Source organism: Podarcis melisellensis (assembly GCF_964234715.1).
Source record: "Podarcis melisellensis genome assembly, chromosome: 1".
Classification (NCBI taxonomy): domain Eukaryota; kingdom Metazoa; phylum Chordata; class Lepidosauria; order Squamata; family Lacertidae; genus Podarcis; species Podarcis melisellensis.
Window position 1 is genome coordinate 130,816,324 of NC_138528.1, and position 24,586 is coordinate 130,840,909.

The following is a 24,586-nucleotide window of genomic DNA, read 5'->3' on the forward strand; positions in this document are numbered from 1 at the left end:
GCGGGGAACCAGCGAGCAGACCGGGATCGGAAGCATAGGCGGAGGGCGGAGCCTAGAGGCCCAGCGCCAGCCCCGCCCCCGCCCTGCACTCGCCGCCTCCTCTTGGCAAGCCGTCCCGTGGCAGGGAGTTCCGCAGGCTGCCTGGGACTCGACAGGCGGAGCCCGGGGAGAGCAGCGGCCCGCCGGACCCAGCGCGTCTGCGCCCCCCTCTCCGCCTGCCGCCGCGCACGCGCACTGCCTCCGAGGCCAGTCCTGAGGGAGGAGGTGGATCATGGCCGCCTCCATGATGGGCGCCCGGGCGGCGGCGGCGGCGGCGGCGGCGAAGCAGCTGCTGGGCTGGGGCTGCGCGGAGCGGAGCGCCGCTGGCAAGGTGAGCGGGGCCGGGCCTCGCCCTTGTCGGCCCGGAGGGAGGACGGCGCGAGGGGCCGGGCAGGCAGAGGCGGGGGCAGCGAGGGAAGGTCACCGGGCGCCTCGGCCACAGGCCAGCTCCGGGGCGGAGCCAGCGGGGCAGGGGGCGCCTGGTGCGGGTCCCTCCAGGGCCCCCGGGGGGGGAACCCTCGGAAATGGCGAGGATCGGGACGGGCCTCGCCTGGAGAGGCGCCCGGCCCCGCGCAGGATCCGCGCCTCGCCTCCCCTCGGGGCCGGGGACAGGGAAAGGAGGCTCCGGCTTCTTGTCACTCGCCCCCCCCCCCAACTCAAAAAGGCTGACATATTTGCAGAAAAAGAAAGATGTTAACCGGGCATCACGTACTTTGGATTTCCTTTGCTTTCTTAGTGATCATGCATCGCCTTCAGAGCTTGTATTTCTGAGGGTCTCACATCAAACAGTCAGGTGCTGCTCCTGTTTCTGTTGGAAGCATTTTCTCAACACATCTCAGCCTCCCACCATCCTGCCTGTGTAATATTTATCTATTTAGAGCGTTTGCTTCCCAAAAAGGCTCCTCGCATGGTTTACATACAGTCAAAGAACAAGACAGTTCCTACCTGTACAATCTGAAAAAGCAAAAAGACACAAGAGAAAAGGATCAGCGAGGGAAGAGGAAATGCAACGTGAGAACTCAGGCGCCAGTTTCTAAAGAGCTGTTCCCATCATGACCAGCTGGCCCAGTTCAAGGGGCAGGAGGTGCCCGAGGGAGCTGGGCCTCTAGCAAAGCGGGCGAAACCAGCCCTGCTTCCTGTCTCTTCTGCTAAGGCAGCTGGGTGCCATGGCTGCCCCTGGGTGACAGCTGAGAGGAGACCTGCTGGGGCTGGGCTGTCACCGCAGAGCCATGGCATGAACTCTGACTCTCAGCTCTCCCACTGCTGTGGTGTGTCATGAGCTAGTACCTTGAGATGCTGTTCCTCCTGTTTGTAGCAACTTTGTGGAGGCTTTTTCCTTTCTCCATTTTGGCTTTATTTCGGTTTAATAAATATAGACACGGTGTAATATGTCGTGTGTTGTTCATCTGAGGTTTGCATTTACCTCTTTTAAAGATCTGTTAAGGAACAGATGATTGTTGTTATGTCCTGATGTGTAAAACCACAGAATTCAAAGAGGTTGTACTTTCTTTTCTCCATGACTATACTTCTTGTGCAGGCTGTTGAGTAAGTGTTATGCAGATCTCAAGCAGTCAGTCCCTTAGTACAGTTCTGGGAAATTGATATTACAGACTGAAGTAAAATGTGTTAGCCTTGGTCACAAACTTTGAAGTATAATTTATGTTCTTAATATCAGAGTTACTGTTTTCTATGTGGCTGTATCTTTTTATTAACTACTATACCTCTGTGGCTTTTGGTGGTTCCTTTTCCCCTTAATGAATTTTTTGCAATATAAACAGACCAAATTCAATAGGACCTATGTAGTAAGCATATCATAAATACAGATTACATAGCTGCTGCTAAAAGCTGTAAATGAAAGTGGCAACCAAAATGTTTTCTTTGCCTGTGTGATTTCTTTCTGTTGGATTCTGATACCAGTCAGCGCATGGGTAACCAGCATGGTGCTATATAGCTGTTGCTGGACTCCAGTTCCCAACAGTCCTGTCTGTGGGCCATGCTGGCTGGACTGTGGTGCCCAAGGCTGATGGGAGTTGGAGTCCAACAGGCTCTGGATGGCACCATGTTAGCTGTCCCCAGTAATATGGAGTAGAAGCTCTTCAGGTGATTTGTTTTCCCACTGAATATATGCCATTTCATTAATAGGAATAGGGCTTATTATGTCTGTTCCTGTTTAGCGCTCATGGCTCTTTTCACACTGGTTTTCTTTGTGCCAATTCTTGGTCCACTTTAGCAGTGCAGGCTCAACCATGAACTCAACAATGCTGTTGGGCTTTAGTTGAAAATGTGACCAGTTGTTGTTGTTTTTTAAACTTTATTCACATTAGCCAAGGGCCATAGCAACATAAAACAAGCAATATATACAATTAAAAAGACAACAATGGGTAAAAAGGGCAATCAAATGACCAAGATTATCGTTCAGATAGTGGCTCTTAATCTCATTGCACCCTCAATAAACCCAGCAACCTTTGCTGTTTGATCATTTAGATCTGATAAAAGAAAGAACAATGTAGCTGCAGATTAGCGGCCTGGGATGGTAAGTAAGAGTGGGGTGATGATCTCATTCCTCAGATCTTTATAAAGGGGACAGGACAGTGTTCGAAATTAGCCAGGGGCCAGGCATATTTTGCACCTGATGATCAGCCACTTGTGACCAAGAGAAGCTGCCTGGGCACCAGGATGGTGCCTGACATCTCCACCATCTGGGGCTGCATGCCTGGGGATCATTGGATCCTGACAGTTTTCATACAATAATACCACATCCTGTAGAATTCTATCCATTATATTTTATCTGCACAATCAGAATGAATTTCAGGAACCAAAATGCTTGAGCAGGAGCAGTGAACAATGTTATACAGTAGTTAATTGATGTAGCTTGTCGTCACTTACCCCACTGCCCTGCTCACAGTTGTGAAGAATAGACTTGCCTTATGAAACAGAGGCTGGAATAGGCTGATATATATGTGGACTGTCCCTGCATCAAGTGACTTTTCTTTTTTAAGTTTTCTAAGTTCTTATCCTAACTCAAGATTGTCATCTGAACTAGCCATATGTTTAATGGAGTTGTCTTGCCCCCAAATGGCAACTAGACATTACGTTTTGGTTTAAGGAGCCATTTAAGGAGTCCCTTACCTTTCCCGCCCCGACCTGGCCACAGTGATCCATGCGACGGTCACCTCCAGGCTTGACTACTGTAATTCGCTCTATGCGGGGCTGCCCTTGAAGCTGTCCCAGAAACTCCAGCGGGTGCAGAATGCTGCAGCGAGGCTCCTCACGGGGTCTCTGCCATGGGAGCATATTCACCCAGTGCTTTTCAAGCTGCACTGGCTCCCGGTGGAGTACAGGGTCAGGTTTAAGGTGCTGGTTTTGACCTTTAAAGCCCTTCACCGCCTAGGACCCTCGTACCTACGGGACCACCTCTCCCGGTATGCCCCACTGAGAGCCTCAAGGTCCATAAATAGCAACACCCTAGTGGTCCCGGGCCCTAAGGGAGTTAGATTGGCTTCAACCAGAGGCAAAGCCTTCTCAACACTGGCTCAAGCCTTGTGGAACGCTCTGCCTCATGAGACCAGGGCCCTGCAGGATCTGATTTCTTTCCGCAGGGCCTGTAAGACAGAGTTGTTCCACCTGGCCTTTGGCTTGGAGCCAATTTGATTCCCTCCCTCCCTCTCTTTCTTTTTTCTTTTACCTTTCTCCTGTGATGAGGCTGCATTTTAATATTTTAATGTTTCAATATTTTAATGTTGTATTTTAATCTTGTTTTTAAGTTGTATTCATTCAACTTGTTTTTGTTATTGCTTGTTAGCCGCCCTGAGCCCGGCCTTGGCTGGGGAGGGTGGGGTATAAATAAAAATTATTATTATTTTTATTATTATTATTTGGCACCTAGCTTATATATCTGACTTTCTAACACTGATTGTGACTTATTTAGACTCTAAGGCAGATAATCTGCCCCCAGGCACACAGTGACAGAAAAGAATGGCATTCTAAAACATATTCATAGAATTGGATGGGACCCCAGGGGTCATCTAGTCCAGCCCCCTACAAGGCAGGAATCTCAGCTAAGGCATCCATGACTGAAGGCCATGCACCTTCTACTTAAAAACCTCCAATGAAAGAGAGTCCACCACCTCCCATGGGAGTCTATTCAAACAGCTCTTACCGACAGAAAGTTTTTCCAGCTGTTTAGTTGGAATCTTTTCTTGTAACCTGAAGCCATTGGTTCAGGTCAGACCCTCCAGAGCATGGCTCCATGTGACAGCCCCTGGGATATTTGAAGACAGCTATCATATCTTCTCTCAGTCTCCGCTCTTCCAGGCTAAGCATACCCAGCTCCTGGGGGTGCTTTCGAACTGCTAGGTTGGCAGGTGCTGGGACTGAGCGACGGGAGCGCACCCCGCCGCAGGGATTCGAACCGCTGACCATACGATCAGCAAGTCCTAGGCGCTGAGGCTTTTACCCACAGCGCCACCCGTGTCCCTAAGGCGGAATAGAGCTGTACTATTACTTCCCTTGATCTTGTGACTTCTATTGATTGCAGCCTAGAATAGTATTAGATTTTTTTTTTTTTTGCTGCTTCATTATACTGTTGACTCATGTTAAGCTTATTTCTGTCTTGTATATTCTAAAATATGATTTGCAATTGCTTTAAGATTGTTAATGTCTCCTCAACATAATAAGCAGTACTGTGGTACCTCGGGTTCAGAACTTAATTCGTTCTGGAGGTCCATTCTTAACCTGAAACTGTTCTTAACTTGAAGCACCACTTTAGCTGCCACCGCACCACCACCGTGCAATTTCTGTTCTCATCCTGAAGCAAAGTTCTTAACCCGAGGTACTGTTTCTGGGTTAGCAGAGTCTGTAACCTGAAGCGTCTGTAACCCGAGGTACCACTGTATTGCTTTGCCATTTTTCTCCCTGTTTGATATATTTCATTATTATTCACATACCCCCCCCCCCATCCCCTTCATCTCAACCAGAGGGTGAAGCTGCTGTTTATCCCTTGGCTGTGTCACTGTAAAAAGATCGTGTTTTGGTTGTTTATATAGTAAAGTATGTAAACTGTAAACAAATGAAGACTTGTTAAACTGAAAGTCGTGTTCCTATTTTCCTAGGTATTCAGTGGAAGACAAGGTTTGTTTCCTAGCTATGTGTTCCAAGTGCAGCAACGAAGGAGCTTGTCGCTGCATGAATACTTAAGTATGGAACTATTAAAAGAAGCTGGCATTTCTGTTCCATATGGATTGGTTGCAAAGACACCAGAGGAAGCTTACAACATTGCAAAAGAAATAGGTATAGAACTGAAGTCTATAGATGTAGTAAATGTTTTCTTTTTGTTGTTTTTCCCCAGGTAATGCTCCATGCACAAAGTTTTAGAGACTTAATAGGTAGTGGTAAAACTGCTTACATTTTTCAAATTCTTACTTCTTTCTCAATTTCTGAGATCCTACAAAATCACTATAGGAGAGAGAATACCATTCAGAGATTTGTCAACTGTGAAGTACTTAGATGTACGTTTTGACATTAGTTATGTTACAGACACTTTCCAAAACCCAATGGTATATACTACTAGTCATGCTAATTTATAGCCTGTTCCTCTGCTGCATTGCAAAGCTCCCTGAATTTAAAAAAAAGCATTGTTCCGGTTCCATCAGGTTAGGGCTTCAATAGGCCTACTTGGGGATGCCGTATCCTTCAAACACTGTAATATCCTCTACTTCTGATACCATGACCCAGGGTGAGATTATACAAGAGTTTTGTTTAGGCCCAACATGCCGTCAACAGCCCCTGTCTTGGCTACTGCAAATAAGCTTTTCAATCTCTTTTCTAAAACCTAGATCTGCCTAGGTTAAAAAAAAACCCCTCAAATAGTATTTGTACATTATTTAATTTGAAACAATTCTTGTCTACCCTCCTTCTATTCCAGGTACAAAGGACCTTGTTGTAAAGGCACAAGTTTTAGCTGGTGGTAGAGGGAAAGGAACCTTTGAAGGTGGCCTTAAAGGAGGAGTGAAAATAGTATTTTCGTAAGTTGAGCTTCTAATTAATTAACACAGAAAGCAAAAACATTAATAGCCCAGGGGCATTTACTATGCATAACCATTTACTATAATTATTTCAGTATTTGTATTTTTAGAATGCTTGGAATATTACTTAAACTTCAGCAACTTCATTTTGGGACTTTGATCTCTTTTTGGTATAGTAGATTAGATAACATGGATCTTAGGGTGATCTAGTATTTTGTGAATACTATTTTTATTTTATTAGGGGACAGGTCACCCTACAACTCTGAAAAAGAGGCCTGTTTGCCTTTAGAGTGGCAATTTTAAGAAGAAATGTTTGTGGGGATAATAAATTAAATTCTTTGGGGAAGCAAACTCTTATCTGACAGAATAATACTTTAATAATTATTTTAATTGTGTAATATATTTTATTCTGTTTAATATATTTTATTCTGTTTAATGTGTTTTGTTTTGTGATGGCTTTGGCTACACAAATAAATAATATTAATAAATAATATTTATTTATTAGTCCAGAAGAAGCAAGAGAGATTTCCTCCAAAATGATTGGGAAAAAACTGTATACAAAGCAGACAGGAGAAAAGGGCAGAATATGCAATCAAGTGTTTATCTGTGAGCGCAGATATCCCAGGAGAGAGTACTATTTTGCAATAACCATGGAACGATCATTTCAGGTGAGTAGTCTATTTTGAGGAGAAATGCTTTTTACGCCAGTACACTTCCAAGCACAATTCAAAGTGTTGGTGCTGACCTTTAAAGCCCTAAACGGCCTCGGTCCAGTATATCTGAAGGAGTGTCTCCACCCCTATTTTTCTACCCGGACACTGAAGTCCAGCCCCGAGGGCCTTCTGGCGGTTCCTTCACTGCGAGAAGCCAAGTTACAGGGAACCAGGCTGAGGGCCTTCTCGGTAGTGGCACCCGCCCTGTGGAACGCCCTCCCACCAGATGTCAAAGAGAACAACAACCACCAGACTTTTAGAAGACATCTGAAGGCAGCCCTATTTAGGGAAACTTTTAATGTTTGATGCATTACAGTATTTTAATATTTTGTTGGAAGCCACCCAGAGTGGGCGGGGTATAAATAAATTATTATTATTATTATTATTATTATTATTATTATTATTATTATTATTTTATTTTAGAGTTTAGTGTTTTTTGTTGGGATAAAGACTTTTAAGCTGTCTTCAGAAGGATAGTTAGTAGAGCAAAACATGGATTATACAGTCAAACCTCTGTTCCTGAACAGCTCTGTTTTGGAACGTTTAGGCTCCCGAATGCCAAAAACCCAGAAGTAAATGCTCCGGTTTTCGAATGTTTTTCAGAAGCTGAATGTCTGATGCGGCTTCCAATTGAGTGCAGGAAGCTCTTGTAACCAATCTGAAGTCGTGCCTCAGTTGTCAAACATTTAGGAAGCCGAAGGGGCTTCCAGTATGGTTTATGTTCGACAACCGAGGTTTAACTGTAGTACCCTAGTTCTCAATCTGGGCAAAATCTTTTGTTTTTGTTTTTCTAGTATGTATTAAAAAAACAACATTCTGCTATCAAACATTGTCAGTGTTATTTACTATAGTATGAAGCTATTAGGTGCCTCATAGGACATATGAATTGTAAGGTGCTCAGTGACAGAAGTGTTTATTAATGTAAGGTTTTGATTAGATATCTGAGCATCTGAGTTTTTTAGAGGTTTTCCTTTTCTGCAGAAGCCTTTAGTAAATACCCAAATAGCTTCTTACCTGTATAAGTTTAGTAAACAGGCGAGAGTCCTTTCAAGAGAAATACCATGCATGTGTCTATGACAAGTTCTACAGAAGCCTTTTGGAGTCCTCTTGAGGACAGCAGCTGAAAAGGGCCTTTCCTAGAAAATACTGGGTGCATTTTAAACCATCATCTTTTGTGCTTAACAAGAGTGTAAATAAGAGCACAGCTTTAGGGACATGAATAAGATTTTAAAATACTTAGACTTGAATACAATTTTTCATTTTATAGCCTACCCTTGGCAGAAATGGAGCCAGGCTGGATTATGAGTGGTAACAAATTTTTTTTGGGGGGGCTAACTGGCTGTGGTAGTGGAGAGCAGGAGAGGGGTTCTTCTTTGGCTTGGATTAAAATCATTTTTGCATAAAATGAAAACTACAGAATCTGTTTCAAATTCTTATCTTACGCACTGCATGTTGGTACTAAACCTCCAATGTCTTTGGTTGTCTTCCAAGAATGAATTGATAAAAACATAAAACGCTTTAGGAGTTTCCCAAAGTGCTGATCACGACTAATTTCTTCTAAAAATATACTTATTCCTACTGGGGGTAGTGGTGCCACTTTTTTTAGTAGCTTGTTTCGCTGGCCAGTCGTTTGGGGGGCAAATATTAGATTTGCGTTCTACTCTGCCTTTCTCTGAAAGTTCACAAGCACATAAATAAGAATTTCTCGTGCGAATGATATAACCACCTTTCCCAACCACATTCATTGGAATATTTTCAGACAGCTGGTTTTTAGAAGGTAGTTAAGATATGATAGCAAGAAAGACTCGAGTCTCCAGGACTGAATTAGGGCCCTGTAAATTTCCAGCTGTCACACCTATAGTTTTTTTATTGACTAATTTATAACCTTTACCTTTCAGTCAACCGGCACTCAAATAGCTGGTTGGCAACCAGGCTATTGTAAATGAGTTATTCTGTGTTTGTAGGTTTTTCTAGGCGTATAATTGAACACTCAGTTTCTATGTAGTATCTAATTGTAGATTTTTCATATTCAACCCACAGGTGTGTTACATCATTACTTTAATATTTTGGGGATTGTAAAAAGACCTTGTTGAAAAGTGTTTCTCTTTTTAGGGTCCTGTACTCATTGGCAGTTCTCAGGGTGGTGTCAATATTGAAGATGTTGCTGCAGAAAATCCTGATGCCATAGCTAAGGAACCAGTTGACATTGTAGAAGGCATTCAAAAGGAGCAGGCCGTCAGGGTACTGAAATATGCATTGTTTGTTCAGCGGCAGCTTCTCTATAACCTGTACACATGTGGTCTGTTTAACTAAAAGATATAACACTGGATCTTCAGATTCTTTAATGGTTTGGATTTAGAGTTGTGCAGAGAAAAACCCCGTGGGGTGAATGCTGCTGTGAGTAGAAATAGGTGAGGAGGAGATTTTTGCTCATTCCTCCTCCCCCCCCCCACCTTGCTCCAGCAGCCTTCTGTGCCCCCAAACATTCACTCCATAGAGTTTTCACCAGGCAGAAACAGTCCTCTTCAACCAGCCCCTGTTTTTTATGATCTAGGACCTTTTAGAGGGGGTGAGATTTTTTAATGTGTTTTTGTTCTTCTTACCTGATGTTAATTTAAGTTGCTTTGGGTTGCCTGTGGCAAAAAGCGACTAATAAAACTAATAAAATAATAAAAAAACAATCTAGTCCAACTCCTTGCAGTGCAGGAATCTCAACTGAAGCATTGATGATATGCTAATCTTCTCTGTATTGTTCCAATTTTAGCATATATGCTGCTGGAGCAAGCACAACTAAAGCATCCATGACAGTTGGCCACCCAACCTCTGCTTAAAAGCTTCCTGTGAAAGAGAATCCACCAGTTTCCAAAGGAGTCCATTCCACTGTCAAACACCTTTTACTGTCAAAAAGTTCTTCCTGATGTTTAGTTGGAATCTCCTTTTGTAACACAAGTCCATTTGTTCAGGTCCAACTCTGGAGCAGGGGGAAACAAGCTTGCTCCATCTTCTATCTGACAGCCCTTGAGATAAATGAGGACGGCTGTCCTATCTCCTCTCAGTCTCCTGATTCCCAGGATAAACATCCCCAACTCCCTGAACCATTCCTTATAAGGCTTGATTTCCAGGCCCTTGATCATCTTGGCTGCCCTCTTCTGCACATGGTCCAACTTGTCAGTATCCTTAAATTGTGACACCCAGAACTGGACACAGGACTCCAGGTGGAGTCTAACCAAGGCCAAATAGAGCAGGACTATTACTTCCCTTGAAAAAGCAACACAACAGCAGCCATACAGTACAGTACAGTACAGTACAGTACTTGTATTATGTTAAATATATTCCCTGCCTTTTCTCCTGACAGAGACTCAGGATGGTGTTAGTGTTAATTCTATCAATGTTTATTTTATGTTTTATTTTTTAAAATGATTAGGTTTCCTATGTTTTAGTGGTTCTTATTTTTATCTGTAAGCCAGCTTGAGTCCCTGTTAGGGAGAAAGGTTGGGCATAAATAGAAATATTATTATAATACTACTACAACAACAACAGATTAGCCTGCACCAGGAGTGGGTCTAATTCCACCCATGGTGGATGATTCCATCTTGCCCACAGAACCTCTCGGTCTTGGCTTTGCTCCATCCACCGTGTTGACTTCAGGGAGGAGCTTTTTTTCCTTGTGGCTAGCAGGGAAATATAGCTAATTGTAGGCATGGAGACCCAATCTTGGTGGAGGGGCAGGAGGGTTCTTTGTAACTCTTTGCTCCCTACTATGGTTCAAATCACCCCACCCCCACAGTCCCTGCAGTCTGTCTTCCTGTTTGCTTCAATAGGAACATTTTATTCCAATACCAATAGCAGACTTAGAGTCTGAGGAATGCTTGTGTCTGGATCTTTGTAGCTGGGGGAAAAGTTAAAGCCCCCCCCATTCCTTGATGCCATAATCTAGATCTGAATCTTCCACCTCCCCAAAAGAGTTAGTGAATGGATGAACAGAGGATGGTTGTGTGTAGGTGAGAGAGCGAGCATCTCTGGCTTATATGTAAGGCAGCTTGAAATGTGCTCATTCTTTCTGAGATTTCTTGTTTTTGATTTACCATAAAGGTTCCTTCTGTGTTTTTTGTTTTCCAATTCCAGCTGGCCAAGAAAATGGGGTTTCCTGCTAATTTGGTAGATGAAGCAGCTGATAATATGATTAAGATTTACAACCTCTTCATTAAATTTGATGCTACTATGGTAGAAATTAACCCCATGGTTGAAGATTCTACAGGGATTGGTAAAGTACTTTCTTTTGTTTCACTTTGAACACTTAATTGTGGAATTTATTAACTTAATTACAAAATAGGATTTCTGAGTTTTTGCTCATGTTTTATTAAGAGGATTTAAAAACCCAAAAACCCCTCAAACTAGATTTACCTGTTTAAGATGTGCTTTGGCATTGTCCAAACACGATCCTATGCCTTAAATGGCTCTACGAACTGCAGTAAGAAGACATTTTTAGGACTGTCAGTTACATGTAACATGACAAGATTCAGAAATTTCGTCAGTGTATCTCTTAAATGTGCTCAATCTGATTCCTTTCTCTCTTTTTTTTTTTGGGGGGGGGGAGGGTTGGCTCTTCCGAGTTGAATCAGTTTGGCTTTCCCATTTGTACCCTTTGTGTAGGAGCCTCTTCTATGCACACCATTTTCTCTGACTTTCTCGTGTATGTTCTTGGCTTTGGGAAGAAATATCGTAACTTTGATGGTCTATACATGTAGCAGGATGGGGTGAAAGAGTGTAGTGCATCACTTCAGGTTCCAGATGGGGGAATTCCACTCCTGCATTTGACTGCTGTAAAAAGTTCCCTGCATGTACAAAACCAGCACAGCAGGAAGGAAACATATTATTGCACATCAGAGAGCAAGCAAGGCTTGTTTTCTTCTTTCAGGGAATTTGCATGTTATGGGACATTTAGAAATACAATATCTTCTTCATGTTAAACTGGCTCAGGACTCTGCTACCTTAATCTGCGCTGTGTTTAGACTAGCCCACATAGATAACTTGGGAAGTTACTGTTCTTAGCATTAAGGGGTCTAAACACAACTTGTTTGTTTTTCCAAGTGATGTGTATGGACGCAAAGATAAATTTTGATAGCAATTCGGCTTATCGTCAGCAGAAAATATTCGACCTGCAGGACTGGACCCAGGAAGACCAGCGAGACAGAGATGCAGCCAAAGCAGATCTCAATTATATAGGATTAGATGGAAGCATCGGATGTCTTGGTATGTTGGGCATGGTGAATGCTGAATATGGGAACTAAAGGTGCAGCAATGCCTGCAATAGTTACTGTTTTCTTTTTCCGCCCCTCTTTCAGTGAATGGAGCTGGTCTTGCAATGGCCACTATGGATATAATTAAACTTCATGGAGGCACCCCAGCAAATTTTCTTGATGTTGGAGGTGGTGCTACAGTGCAACAAGTAACAGAGGCCTTTAAACTGATTACATCAGATAAAAAGGTAAGAACACAGTTGCTGTTTAGAGTTCTCTGTTTAACCTGATGTTTAATCAATCAAGTATTGCTGCTAGTCAGAAATGCAGGTTGCTGTTTCTCCGATGAGCAGGCATCTTCTTTCAAGGAACATCCTGACCTCTGAGCACAGTCCTGTGCTAGTTCCGTTGATACTGTAAGTTAAAACTGCACAGTAACTTGAGCTTTAAAAGCCTGTAGTACTTTTTTCAGGTTTCATTAATTTTAAAAGTTTAGACTTTAGGTGGAAATAAGACTTAGCTGAAACTATATATATATATATATGCAGGTTTTGGTGTCCTCGGGTGTCTTCCCGTGTAAAAGTTGGGGTGTCTAGGCGACGTTTCGACGAGGTCTCACTCGTCACCTTCAGGCTGGTGCTTTCGGCTTCTTGTTATATATGTATATATATATATATGTTATATATATATATATATATATATATGCTTTCGTAGATTTTCACGGGTACAGGAATGCAGGTTTTGGTGTCCTCGGGTGTCTTCCCGTGTCTTCCCGTGTAAAAGTTGGGGTGTCTAGGCGACGTTTCGACGAGGTCTCACTCGTCATCTTCAGGCTGGTGCTTTCGGCTTCTTGTTACTGGAACAGAGCAGGATCTCAGGCCACAAAACCACAGCTCGCCCCTATACACGAAGCCAAGCCAGAGCACAACTAAGTGCAGTACAGCCATCTTCTCAGAAAAACTCTTCACAAAGTTCAAGAGGTCAAGACACAAAGACTTTAGCAACTAATCCACACCTAATGACCCACCTAAGTGGTACTCAGCATATCACTCAAGAAATCACTCAAGATATCCCTCAAGTAATTAAGGAACAAAAGAAGAAAAGGCACACTAGCCTGGGAACTTCCTCTCTGCCCAGAACATTGGAGGCTATACACCACACCCCCTCAACAGTATTTATAGGAACTCAAACACTGAGATCCTGCTCTGTTCCAGTAACAAGAAGCCGAAAGCACCAGCCTGAAGATGACGAGTGAGACCTCGTCGAAACGTCGCCTAGACACCCCAACTTTTACACGGGAAGACACCCGAGGACACCAAAACCTGCATATATATATATATATATATATATATGAACCTTCCACGGGAAGGAAGCTATCTTCTACAGGGATTAATTCTAACTCACGCCTCCCCTCTTGTCTGTTCCCCATTCCCATCTAAATTCCCATCTCATTCAAATTCCTGCTCTTAGGGATTTGATCCACACTGCCTGATCTCATTGGCTGTAGTAGCAGGTGGTAGAAGCTAACCAGGGATATAGGAACCTCTCCTTGAGCTAGAGGGTAAATTAACTCAAACTACCAAATAGATACGCAGCTAAAAAGGCAGCAAGGGTGTATGCCAATGATTGTCACATGTGCAGCTGTCTGCCTGCTGGACAGAAGTGATGGATGTGTGCTTGGTGCAATGAGCTCCTGCCCCTTGGGGAATGAGTTAGAGGAAAAAGCAGTAAGAGGAGGCATGGTAGAGGTGCTTGGAATTTGCCATAGTCTGGAGAAAGTTGATAGAGAAAAAAACTTTTTCTCCTTCTCTCATAATACTTGAGTGAGGGACATTCAGTGAAACTGAATGCTGGAAGATTCAGAACAGATAAAAGAAAGTGCTTTACACAGTGCATAGTTAAACTATGAAATTTGCTCCCACAAGAGATAGTGGTGGGCAGAAATTTCAGCGGCTTTAAAATGAGGATTAGACAAATTTATTTATTTTTATAGTAATATTTATTAAAATTTTGTTTGAACAATAAAAAACATACAGAATAACATAATATTTTCCAGTATCCACATTTCATTCTCGTCATTGGACTTCCTCACAACTCTTGTTCCTGCATTCCAAATTCTTAAATTTTGCCAGCAATTTATTAACTTGTTTCAATTCATGTAGTGTAATTTTCCAACATTAAGTCTCAAATTTTAGAAAATTTAGATCTTTCTTTTGGACACTTAGTTTTAAACATACTATTAATCCAAAATTTGTCTTTTCTTTCAATTGCATTTAGATTTCATATTCCTTATAACTAATTTGTTGGAACTGTGTTATCTAATCTTACATCTTTCTTAACATTCATACAATTTACAATGTTTTTGTAGATAGTCCTTAAATTTCTTCCAATCCTCCTCCACCAGTTCTTCTCCCAGGTCTCGGATTCTGCCAGTCATTTCCGCCAGTTCCATATAGTCCATCAGTTGCATCTGCCATTCTTCCAGTGTGGGCAAGTCTTGAGTTTTCCAGCATTTAGCGATGAGTATCCTTGCTGCTGTTGTAGCATACATAAAAAAGGTTCGGTGAGGATTAGACAAATTTATGTCTGTCAATAGCAGTAGGCTGACAAACAGAGGAGAACGCCATCATGTCCAAACGCCACGCAGTTGCCTGAAAACAGGCAATTGAATTGCACCCTCTCTTTTTAAAACATCTTTGGGATAAGAAAACTGTAATGAGAGCCCTCCCTCCCTCTCCATCTGCTGGCGAAGATCTACCATCTGAAAATCTGTGAATACCACTTTGTTTTCAGGAGATAATACCCACAAAGCAGGAGTGGCAGATGAAATTAGTGGAATACGCAGAATTATCAAGCTCAACCAGCAAAATTAGACAACAAGAAGAGAAAACTTTAAAAGAGGAATTGAAGCCATTTCTAGACTACCTTAAAAACCATTGTAAAAACATTAGAACTTTAATCAGTTTGGAGTAAGCTCAGCAGTTAAAGTTTATAATGAGAAGAATTTGAATGTTTAAATATAAAAAATAGAATATGCAGCAGGAATTGGAAATTTAGGGAGCCATGGATGGGAAATTGATGGAATAGAATTATGAATTGATGTATTGTATCTATTCCCCCCCCCCATTTCCCCCCTTCCTTTTTATTCTTCAGTGCTGTATTTTGTACTCTTATAAATTCATATATTTTTTTTATAAAAAAACCACTTTCTGTTGCTGGAAAAACAGAAAGTAGATGAATTGTTAAACTATCTAAAGCAAAGTGAAAGCTTGATTTATGGTGGACAAGAGAGATGATAGAAATTCTGTTATTATTATTATTTTTTGCTTCCTGCCACCTAAAGAATTCGTAATTATCACTAGTCATGCCACCTAAAGAATTCGTAATTATCACTAGTCATGAGAAAAAGAATTTGTTTTGAGATAGCAGGTGCAGCTGCAGAATGTCAATACTTTGGTTTTTAATGAAGTTATGTTGAGGTGAATTGAGTGGCTAATAATAACCAAAACATTAAAAGTTTCCAACATGGTAAAAGTACTTTTAGATCAACCAGTGACTGTTGGTATTGTTCAGCAGTTGATAGCTGGACAATTAAAAACGATTAGATCAATGTTTGATGAAGATAAAGAAAATGAGCCAGATTGTGATGCAAAAAAAAAAGGAGCCAGAGGAATATGAGGTAGAAAATGGAAAGAGAGAATACATAGAGGCCCCAGATCAGATTGATGAAAAGTTGGGAGGATTGGATCAAGAAATAATCAATGGAAGGAAGCAGATGGTCACATGGAAATGGAAATGACTTCCATACAAGGATTTAGGGAAGAAGTAGAATGCCAGATTAGCTCTGCGACTGTTGCCTGATTCCGTAAATCAGAAGCGGGCACGAGACTTGATGGCAATTAACTTTTATTGCTTAACACCCAGAGAGTCAGCACACACACACACACACACACACACACACACTTCAGAGGAGCTAGGTTTCCACCCCACCCACCCCGGTTCTTGAGCTGTGAAAGGGGGGGGGAGGCCCAAAACAGAGCTCTCTTGCAGAGCAGTAGATGCAGCCCCTGCTCTTTCCCTATCAGAGTCGGTGCCCACATCAGAGTCCCCTTCACCCCCAATCTCTGGCTCCAATGCTTCCCTGCTGGTTCCCTTTGTCAATGGCTCCTCTCTGTCCCACCAGTCTGAATCACTGCATAGCTGCTTTGGTTTAAGGTGGGTCAAAGTAGGTAAAAACCCCGACTGTCCCGTTGGGCTGGGTCTCTCATAATGGTTCCCTCCTAAAAACTGCTGCCTGTGTGTGTGTGTGTGTGTGTGTGTCTTTTTCTAAGGCAAGAGATATTTCCAAAACCCAGTGTTATGACTGCATTAGTCTCTTATATGTTTGGACATGTGGTGATGCCTGCCAAGCATGGTTGCCTAAAACTATAAATTCAAAGGTATTAAGAAAAACATATTACCAATTATATGCTCTTTTGCAGCCACATAATTGCATAATGTCTACAAATTAGCAAACTATTCAACGATCTTCCTTTTGCAGAGCAGGCATTATTTTCTTATCAGAAGACAGAATGAATCTGTGCTCCATTATGTTTACAGTTCTATGTACTTTTTTACACAGGTGCAAGCTATTCTGGTGAATATTTTTGGAGGCATTATGCGATGTGATGTGATCTCACAGGGAATAATTATGGCAGTAAAAGACTTGGAGATTAAAATACCTATTGTTGTACGGTTACAAGGTGAGCATTTCACAATAAAAGAATCATAGGATTGTAGAGTTGGAAGGGATCCCAAAGGTCATCCAGGCCAACCTCCAGCAATGCAGGAATCTCAATCTCGGCTCTGCCGCTCAGCTAGTCGCAAACCATGTGACTGCAAATCTCAACTTGCTTGCTAGGTGGCACTCCTGAGTCACAAAAAGCCACTGGTGATGGGTTAATTTCGAATGCTGCTTCTGCATGCTTTGCAGTACAGAATATAGAAAAGCAGAGTCTGTAACATAATGAATAATCTTTTACACCTTCTCTTAAATCTGTACCTTTTTTAATTGTATGTTGTTGTTTAGTCGTTTAGTTGTGTCCACCTCTTCATGACCCCCTGGACCAGAGCACGCCAGGCACTTCTGTCTTCCACTGCCTCCCACAGTTTGGTCAAACTTATGCTGGTAGCTTTGAGAACACTGTCCAACCATCTCGTTCTCTGTCATCCCCTTCTCCTTGTGCCAACATCAGGGTCTTTCCCTTCTCTTTCCCAACATCAGGGTCTTTTCCAGGGAGTCATCTCTTCTCATGAGGTGGCCAAAGTCTTGGAGCCTCAGCTTCAGGATCTGTCCTTCCAGTGAGCACTCAGGGCTGATTTCCTTCAGAATGGATAGGTTTGATCTTCTTGCAGTCCATGGGACTCTCAAGAGTCTCCTCCAGCACCAGAATTCAAAAGCATCAAATTCTTATTGTACAGAGTCCCTTTTACTGTTGAAGTTAGACATTCATTGGCATACCACAAGCTTATATTTTCCTCCTATATATGAAGATATATCAGTCAGTGATGCTAAAAATATACACTCAAGCACTGGGGGTTCATTAATAGAATCATAGGATTGTGGAAGAGACACTAATCCAACCCCCTGAAATGCAGGAATCTCAGCTGAAGCATCCATGACAGATGCTTAAAAATGTCCAAGGAAGGAGAGTCCACAACCTCCTGAGGGAGTCCTTTCTGCTATCTAACAGCTCTTACTATCAGAAAGTTCTTCCTGATGTTTAGTTGGAATCTCCTTTCTTGTAACTTGAATCCATTGGTTTGGGTCCTCCCCTCCAGAGCAGGAGAAAACTAGGCTGTTGCCTCTTCCATGTGACAGTCCTTCAGATATTGTCTCTTATATCTCCTCTCAGTCTCCTCATTTCCAGGCTAAACATACCCAGCTCCTTCAACCATTCCTCATAAGGCTTGGTTTCTTGACTCTTGGTCATCTTGGTTGCTTGTCAACATCCTTCTTAAATTGTGGGGCCCAAAATTGGACAAAGTATTCCACGTGTGATCTGACCAAGGCGGAATAGAGTGGTACTATGACTTCCTTTGATCTGGAAACTGTACTTCTGCTGATGCAGCCTAAAATAGCATTAGCTTTTTTTGCTGCTGCATCACACTGTTGACTCATTTACAGATAGGTAGCCGTGTTGGTCTGCCATAGTCAAAACAAAAAAAATTCCTTCCAGCAGCACCTTAAAGACCAACTAAGTTAGTTCTTGGTATGAGCTTTCGTGTGCATGCACACTTCTTCAGATACACTTCTTCAGATACTTCTTCTCATACCAAGAACTAACTTAGTTGGTCTTTAAGGTGCTACTGGAAGGAATTTTTTTTGTTTTGACTGTTGACTCATGTTAAGCTTGTAGTCTACTAAGACCCCCTAGATCCTTTTTACATATACTAATAGTAAGCCAAGTTTCCCCCATCTTATATTTGTGCATCTGGTTCTTCCTGCCTAAGTGCAGAACCTTACATTTGTCCATACTGAAATTCTTTTTGTTAGTTTGGGCCCAGCTCTCCAATCTGTTAAGATCATCTTGAATCCCGATTCTTCTGTGCCATTAGCTACTCTCAGTTTGGGGTCATCTGCAAATGTGATTAGCATACCCTCAATTCCTTCATCCAAGTCAATTCCTTCATTCCTTCATCCATTGAATGACTTGAACAACGGGCCCAGGACAGAACCCTGTGGCATCCCACTAGTCCATAGTCCATAGTACTAAATTACTCTTGCTGCTAAGTATTGCACAACTGTGTTTCTGCACCTTTTGGGATTTCTAGCTTGTGGGTTTAATGTCCTCTTTGACAGATAGAGTGACACCACTTCCAGTACAATCTTGCCTGTTATTTCTATAGAAATTGTATCTAGGGGTGACCATGCCCTCTGGGGGGATACAAATTACTTGCTTCCTTGCAAGAATATGAGGGACTTTGTCAAAAGCCTTACTGAAATCAAGATATACTATGCTCATAGCATTCCCCTGATTCACCTAACTTGTCACTCTATGCAACCATACTGGTTTCGTTAGATCCCGCTCACTTTCTTGTTGGAATTGTCTGCATTTGGGCCTTCATTATTTCACCTTTAAGAAACTCCTGTCTTGGACTCCCTTCTCTTTGAGTATTTCTGACCATGAGATCTCACCCAGTAGCTCCTTAAGCTTGATGAAATTGTCCTTGTTAAAGTCCATTGATTATCAGACCACACTCAGCTTCCCCGTGTCTCTGTATCATGAAAACCAGGAGGACATGATCACTTTCTCCCAGTTTTCCCAGTACTTCCAATTTGTCAATCAGTTCCTAGCTGTTATTGAGGACCAGGTCCAAGATAGATGATACCCCTTGATGCTTTCCCACCTTCTAGGAAATGAAAATTTCAGCAAGGCAATGGAGGAATTTGTTGGACCTTACATTCTAGGCTGAGTTCCAACAGATATTGGGGTAGCTGAAGTTTCTCCTGACTACTGTATCTCTCCTTTTTGAATGTTTGGTAATCTGCTCTAGGAAGGCATCTTCTAAGTCTTGCTTGGCAGACTATACCAGACCCCCACAGTAAGGTCACTGTTGTTTCTCACACAATTTTTACCCATATATTATCAATCTGCTTTCCATGCTCCAGATCATAGATTTCTTCACAGGTATCCTCTATAATGTTCCTCCTCCTCCCTTCCTGTTTGGTATATTCCTCTTGAACAGGTTATACCCCTCAATTCCTACATTCCAGTCTCATCCCACCAGGTTTCAGTAATTCAGTAACTTTTAGAAGACATCTGAAGACAGCCCTGTTTAGGGAAGCTTTTAATATTTGATGAATCATTTTATTTTAATATTCTGCTGGAAGCCACCCAGCCAGATGGGTGGGGTATAAATAATAAATTTATTATTATTATTGCCTACCAGATTATATTTGCATTCCTTTATTAAAAGCTTCAATTTGTCTTGCTTGTTTCCCATACTCTGTGCATTTGTTTAGATACAACTGAAACCATGTGTTGTTCCCTCCAGCTGCTTCCTTCTTGTAGCTTCTTGCCCTTTAGCAGGTTTCTGAAATGCCACCTTATTTTTTGTGCATAAATGCAGCTATTATTCAAAATACCAGGTGTTCTTCTGTCATTTGCAATGTTGTCTCCCTCCCCCTTGAAGATCTAGTTTAAAACTCTCCTGGTCAGGAGAGTTGCTGAATTCAAATTATCTCAATGACTGGTGTCCAGATGTCACCAATATTTTGTAAGGTTTGAAGTGGTAGCAGGGGGTGAAGGGGACTGGCAGGGGTGTGGCAGAAATTGATAGATTCCTGAATACTCTGGAGAATTTTCCAGTGGCTGATCCTTCCAAAGTTCCTTTGTAATGGAGAGATGAGGCAGGCAGTGCCTGATCACTCCTGAGCGTTCTTTCCAGCACTGCAGTACCTGATTACGGTAACTCCTTGGCATTCTAGAGAGCCATGTGCTATGAAGAAGCTGGACAAAAACTGGAACATAAGCGGCACAAATCTCACTCTGAAGTTAGCAGAGCAGAGGTTGGTGCACATAGAATTGTCTACCATGTCACAGTAACGGCACCCAAAACTGACAAAGCGTTTGCCTCTTGGACAACTGGACTCCCACTCTAGCCTTAAAATATATTGTCATATGATTTTGAAAAAGATTGGTTGTAAGGAAAGAGAAGCATTGTAGCTACTTCAATCAAGGCCACACTGTTGTACTAATTACTATGTCCTGTGTTTGGATAACATTGACAGAAATAACCTGTGAATCCTGAAATATAAAATCTTAACTATGTAGGTACACGAGTTGATGATGCTAAAGCTTTAATAACAGCCAGCGGTCTGAAAATACTTGCCTGTGATGACTTGGATGAAGCTGCTAAAATGGTGAGCTAAAATTTATTTGTATAAATTCTTGCTGTAACGTATTTTTGATAGGCATTGCTAACTTACCTAAACATGATGAAATGGCACTCTTAAGCTTTCAGTGTTATAGGATTCTTCACATACTGCAATATACCGCAAAATGTACGAATGTGGCTGTAAGAATCTAGTCCTGTTAAGGCTCTCAGTATGATCACACAATTCTAAGTCGGGCCGTCTGGTTTCTCCACATCCCTGCTCTATGCCTGCTGCTCACCATGTTGGAGGGCAGACATCTGCAGCAGGGAGCCTTCTGTGCTTGCGGAGGCTCCCTGTGCAAGTTGAACCACTGAGTAAACCAGGGGTCTAAATTGTGCAGGGAGCCTCCACAGGCACAGAAAACTCCCCGCTGCAGGTCATAGAATCATATAACTGTAGAGTTGAAAGGGACCACAATGGTCATGTAGTCATGCAATGCAGGAATCTTTTTTTGCCCAACGTGAGGCTCAAACCCACAACCCTGCGATTAGTGGTGTTTGACTTTTCAACCCATGGAGGGCAGCTTCTGTCTACATCTGTTCACAATCAATATACTTATAACTAGACTCCTACCTTATTCAGGATAAGAGACCATGCATATAGCTGTACATGTATTGAAATAATACACATATAATTATGTAAACTGATGATAGTAACTTAATGGAACTCTGTGAAGCAAGTGCTTGAGGCACAACTCTTTTTGCCCTGAACAGTGTCTGAGGAGGAGTTTGTTAGGTGGCTCTGAGGGAAAGTTGGAGATCACAGGTAGAGTGAATAGACAGCTTAGAGAGAGAAGTGGATGAGAGAATTACAGCCTTACTTCCTACCTGCTACATTGGTAAAGCCTTGGCACACCCCTGGCTGGTCACCTTGGCAGGTAAGGGAGCACTTGATGCCACAGCCCCATGGATCTCCTTCTTTGCACACCTTGATGGTGCGGATGCTGGACTCGTTCAGGCCCTATTCCTGTTCCAGTGCAGACAGTCATGCTGCCTCTCAAGCAGTCCAGCACAGCCACTTTCTCTTGCATTGTGGGAACACATTCTGCTTTTTAGCTTTCCCACCTTGAGGAAGAAGCTTTCTTGTGTTTGGGGGCCATGCACTCAGACTGAACCTCTGCTTGCTTTCAGACCAGCTTCCCCTCGCTCTCAGATCACCTTCACTTGCTCTTCATGTTCCCATGTCCTGCGCACACCCAGCCAAGGAGGACAAACGGACAATAGTTTAATTTTTTATTGACAAAAGCACGCACTTACAGCAGCTCCCAAGGTGCCCAGAATCCACACGCATGCTTCTGGCAACGATGTGGCTAACATTACTTTCCCAAGTTCAGGCCTGGCAGAGCAGTTCCAAAGGGCCCACATTTGGCCCCTGGGCCTAAGATTCTTCATCTTTGTACATATTAAACAGTCAGAAGACTTCATCTTTCAGTGCATTAGACTGATATGACTTCCTCTCCGAGGTTTTGTTACACTCTGTAAGCTATTTCTTCCATCTGACTTAGCTGTAACATTTTGCAGTTATTCATACTGTTAATCACTCAAATTACTTTTTATTTGTTGTCATTTCACCTGTACTTGTTGAAGATTTTTAATATCTTATGGGAACAAAGTATCTCAAGGTGATTTTCGTTTTGTCTTTTAGGTTGTGAAACTCTCTGAAATAGTCACCTTAGCAAAGCAAGCTCAAGTGGATGTTAAGTTTCAGTTACCAATTTGATCAGACATGTAATGGTTCATGTTCCCCAAACCCTTGTTGTGTTCAGCTTTCTAAAATACTGTTCTATTATTTCTTACTCCTTTTATGTGTGTGAAGATTTTACTTGCTTGATAGGCAAGCTTGTATCACCTTCCTGTTAATATTCAAAGTGTTTGCTGTAATAAAAAAAAGTTGAATACTTAGTTGCAGTCTCTCCTTCAGTTACAGCTACAGAAACAGATGCTCTTCATAAGGGGAAATACATACTTGAGGCTGAAAATGTGTGTTCCCAATAGAAAACCAAAAAGTCCATAGCTTGTGTTGATCTCAATGATAAACTTAACAGTTAGGCTTAGTAACATATTGTTGGCATTTGTCTCAGGAGACAATGGAGTGCACCTCCAGGGGTGAAGTCAAACTGCTGCATTAGCACTTCATTGCCCAGAAGTATCTACTGGGCAACTTTAAGAGAAACAATTCATGTAGCACAGAATACTATGGTAATACAGATGAATGTGTTGAGGTATTCTGCATATGCAGTATATCAAATATATTTATATTCTGCAGTACAGTGAATGAACTAGAGCATACTGCTCACTATTTAGGAACAGTGCATTTTTACAGCCTGTGCTTTCTAAAGCAAAAACTCTTTGAACGTTGTAATTTAATCACTATGAAAGTACTGTCTTCATGATTTTCTGGTACTTAATTTAAAATATCATGTAGATTTGTATACGAACTAATAAATGCTTGTTTCTTTTAGTACTGGGCAGACATAGTATTCTTTAGAGTAGCAAATAAAATTTATTCAAAGAGCTGAGCATTGTTGTCCTTCACATATTTATATTTAAGTGAAATCATTGTTTAATATTACTGTGAAATGCGTTACTAAAATCAGTGGGGATCTGAATGTTACAATTTTAGCACTTAACATAGTGCCTTAGAGTGTACAAAACGTTCAGCATGTGTTATCTCTAATAGTTGTGCCACAAAAACTTATCTGCAGCAAAGTGGGAATGAATGTTATGTTAATAGATACACTTCCTTTTTATAGAAAACTTCTTTTGGAATATACGTTTAACAAGCTGCGTACAACTGGGAAGCAGGGCCAGATTTGTAACTAGGATAAATAAAGAATTGGGAACTCTTAACATGTTTGTGGCAAATGTGTATTTGTGCAGCAAACATGTAAAGTACAGATGACACACACATGTGCTGACAAACACATCTTTAAACACAACATACATACACATGGTTGTAGTCATATGTGACACTTGTTATTTCTTGACAATTTTCCACATTGGGTTTTAATAGCTACATGCTCAGTGTTCCCATTTAGTTCAGCAATACTTGCATCTCACACCAGGTCAGAGTTTAATCTTAAATCTATGGACACTACCCCACTAGTTGGTTTCATGACAAATTGTTCTAGGGCAGTGTCACTTTAAAGGTATTTTACCTCTTTGGCATGACTGGAACAGGCATCTACCTAGTTCCTCTTTCCTGGGCAATTTGGTTGGAGGGATGATAGTACTAGTCCACAGTACTAAATTACTCTTGGTGCCATGTATCACACCACTGTGTTTCTGCTCCTTTTGGGATTTCTAGCTTGTGGGGTTAATGCCCTTTGACATACAGAGTGACACCACCTTCTTAAACTCTCTTATACAGTTGTACCTTGGTTTTCAAACAGCTCAGTTCTCGAATGTTTTGGCTCCCAAACACCGCTCCCGAGTGTTATGGTGCGCGAACCATTTTTGGAAGCTGAACATCTGACAGGGCTTCTGCAGCTTCCGATTGGCTGCAGGAACTTCCTGCAACCAATCTGAAGCCGTACTTTGGTTTTCAAACATTTTGGAAGTCGTACAGACTTCTGGACCGGATTCCCTTCGATTTCCAAGGCATGAATGTACTGAGAAATAACTCCAGAGGAACAATTCCAAAGAAACAATT

The 24,586-nt window shown here is 42.0% G+C and overlaps 1 protein-coding gene across 2 annotated transcripts; it reads left to right on the top strand.

Moving 5' to 3' along the window:
• Positions 1–214: 214 nt before the first annotated feature.
• SUCLA2 (succinate-CoA ligase ADP-forming subunit beta) lies at positions 215–23,782 on the top strand. 2 transcript variants are annotated; one of them, XM_081889426.1, is made up of 11 exons: positions 215–370; positions 5,151–5,328; positions 5,963–6,062; positions 6,568–6,730; positions 8,888–9,016; positions 10,901–11,039; positions 11,867–12,028; positions 12,121–12,263; positions 16,637–16,757; positions 20,832–20,920; positions 22,580–23,782. In XM_081889426.1, the coding sequence occupies exons 1-11, from the start codon at positions 272–274 to the stop codon at positions 22,652–22,654; spliced, it is 1,398 nt and encodes a 465-aa protein (XP_081745552.1). In that variant the 5' UTR covers positions 215–271; the 3' UTR covers positions 22,655–23,782. The 2 variants fall into 2 exon arrangements, with proteins under 2 accessions (XP_081745552.1, XP_081745553.1); XM_081889427.1 differs by lacking the exon at positions 215–370 and adding an exon at positions 1,259–1,309.
• Positions 23,783–24,586: the final 804 nt, after the last annotated feature.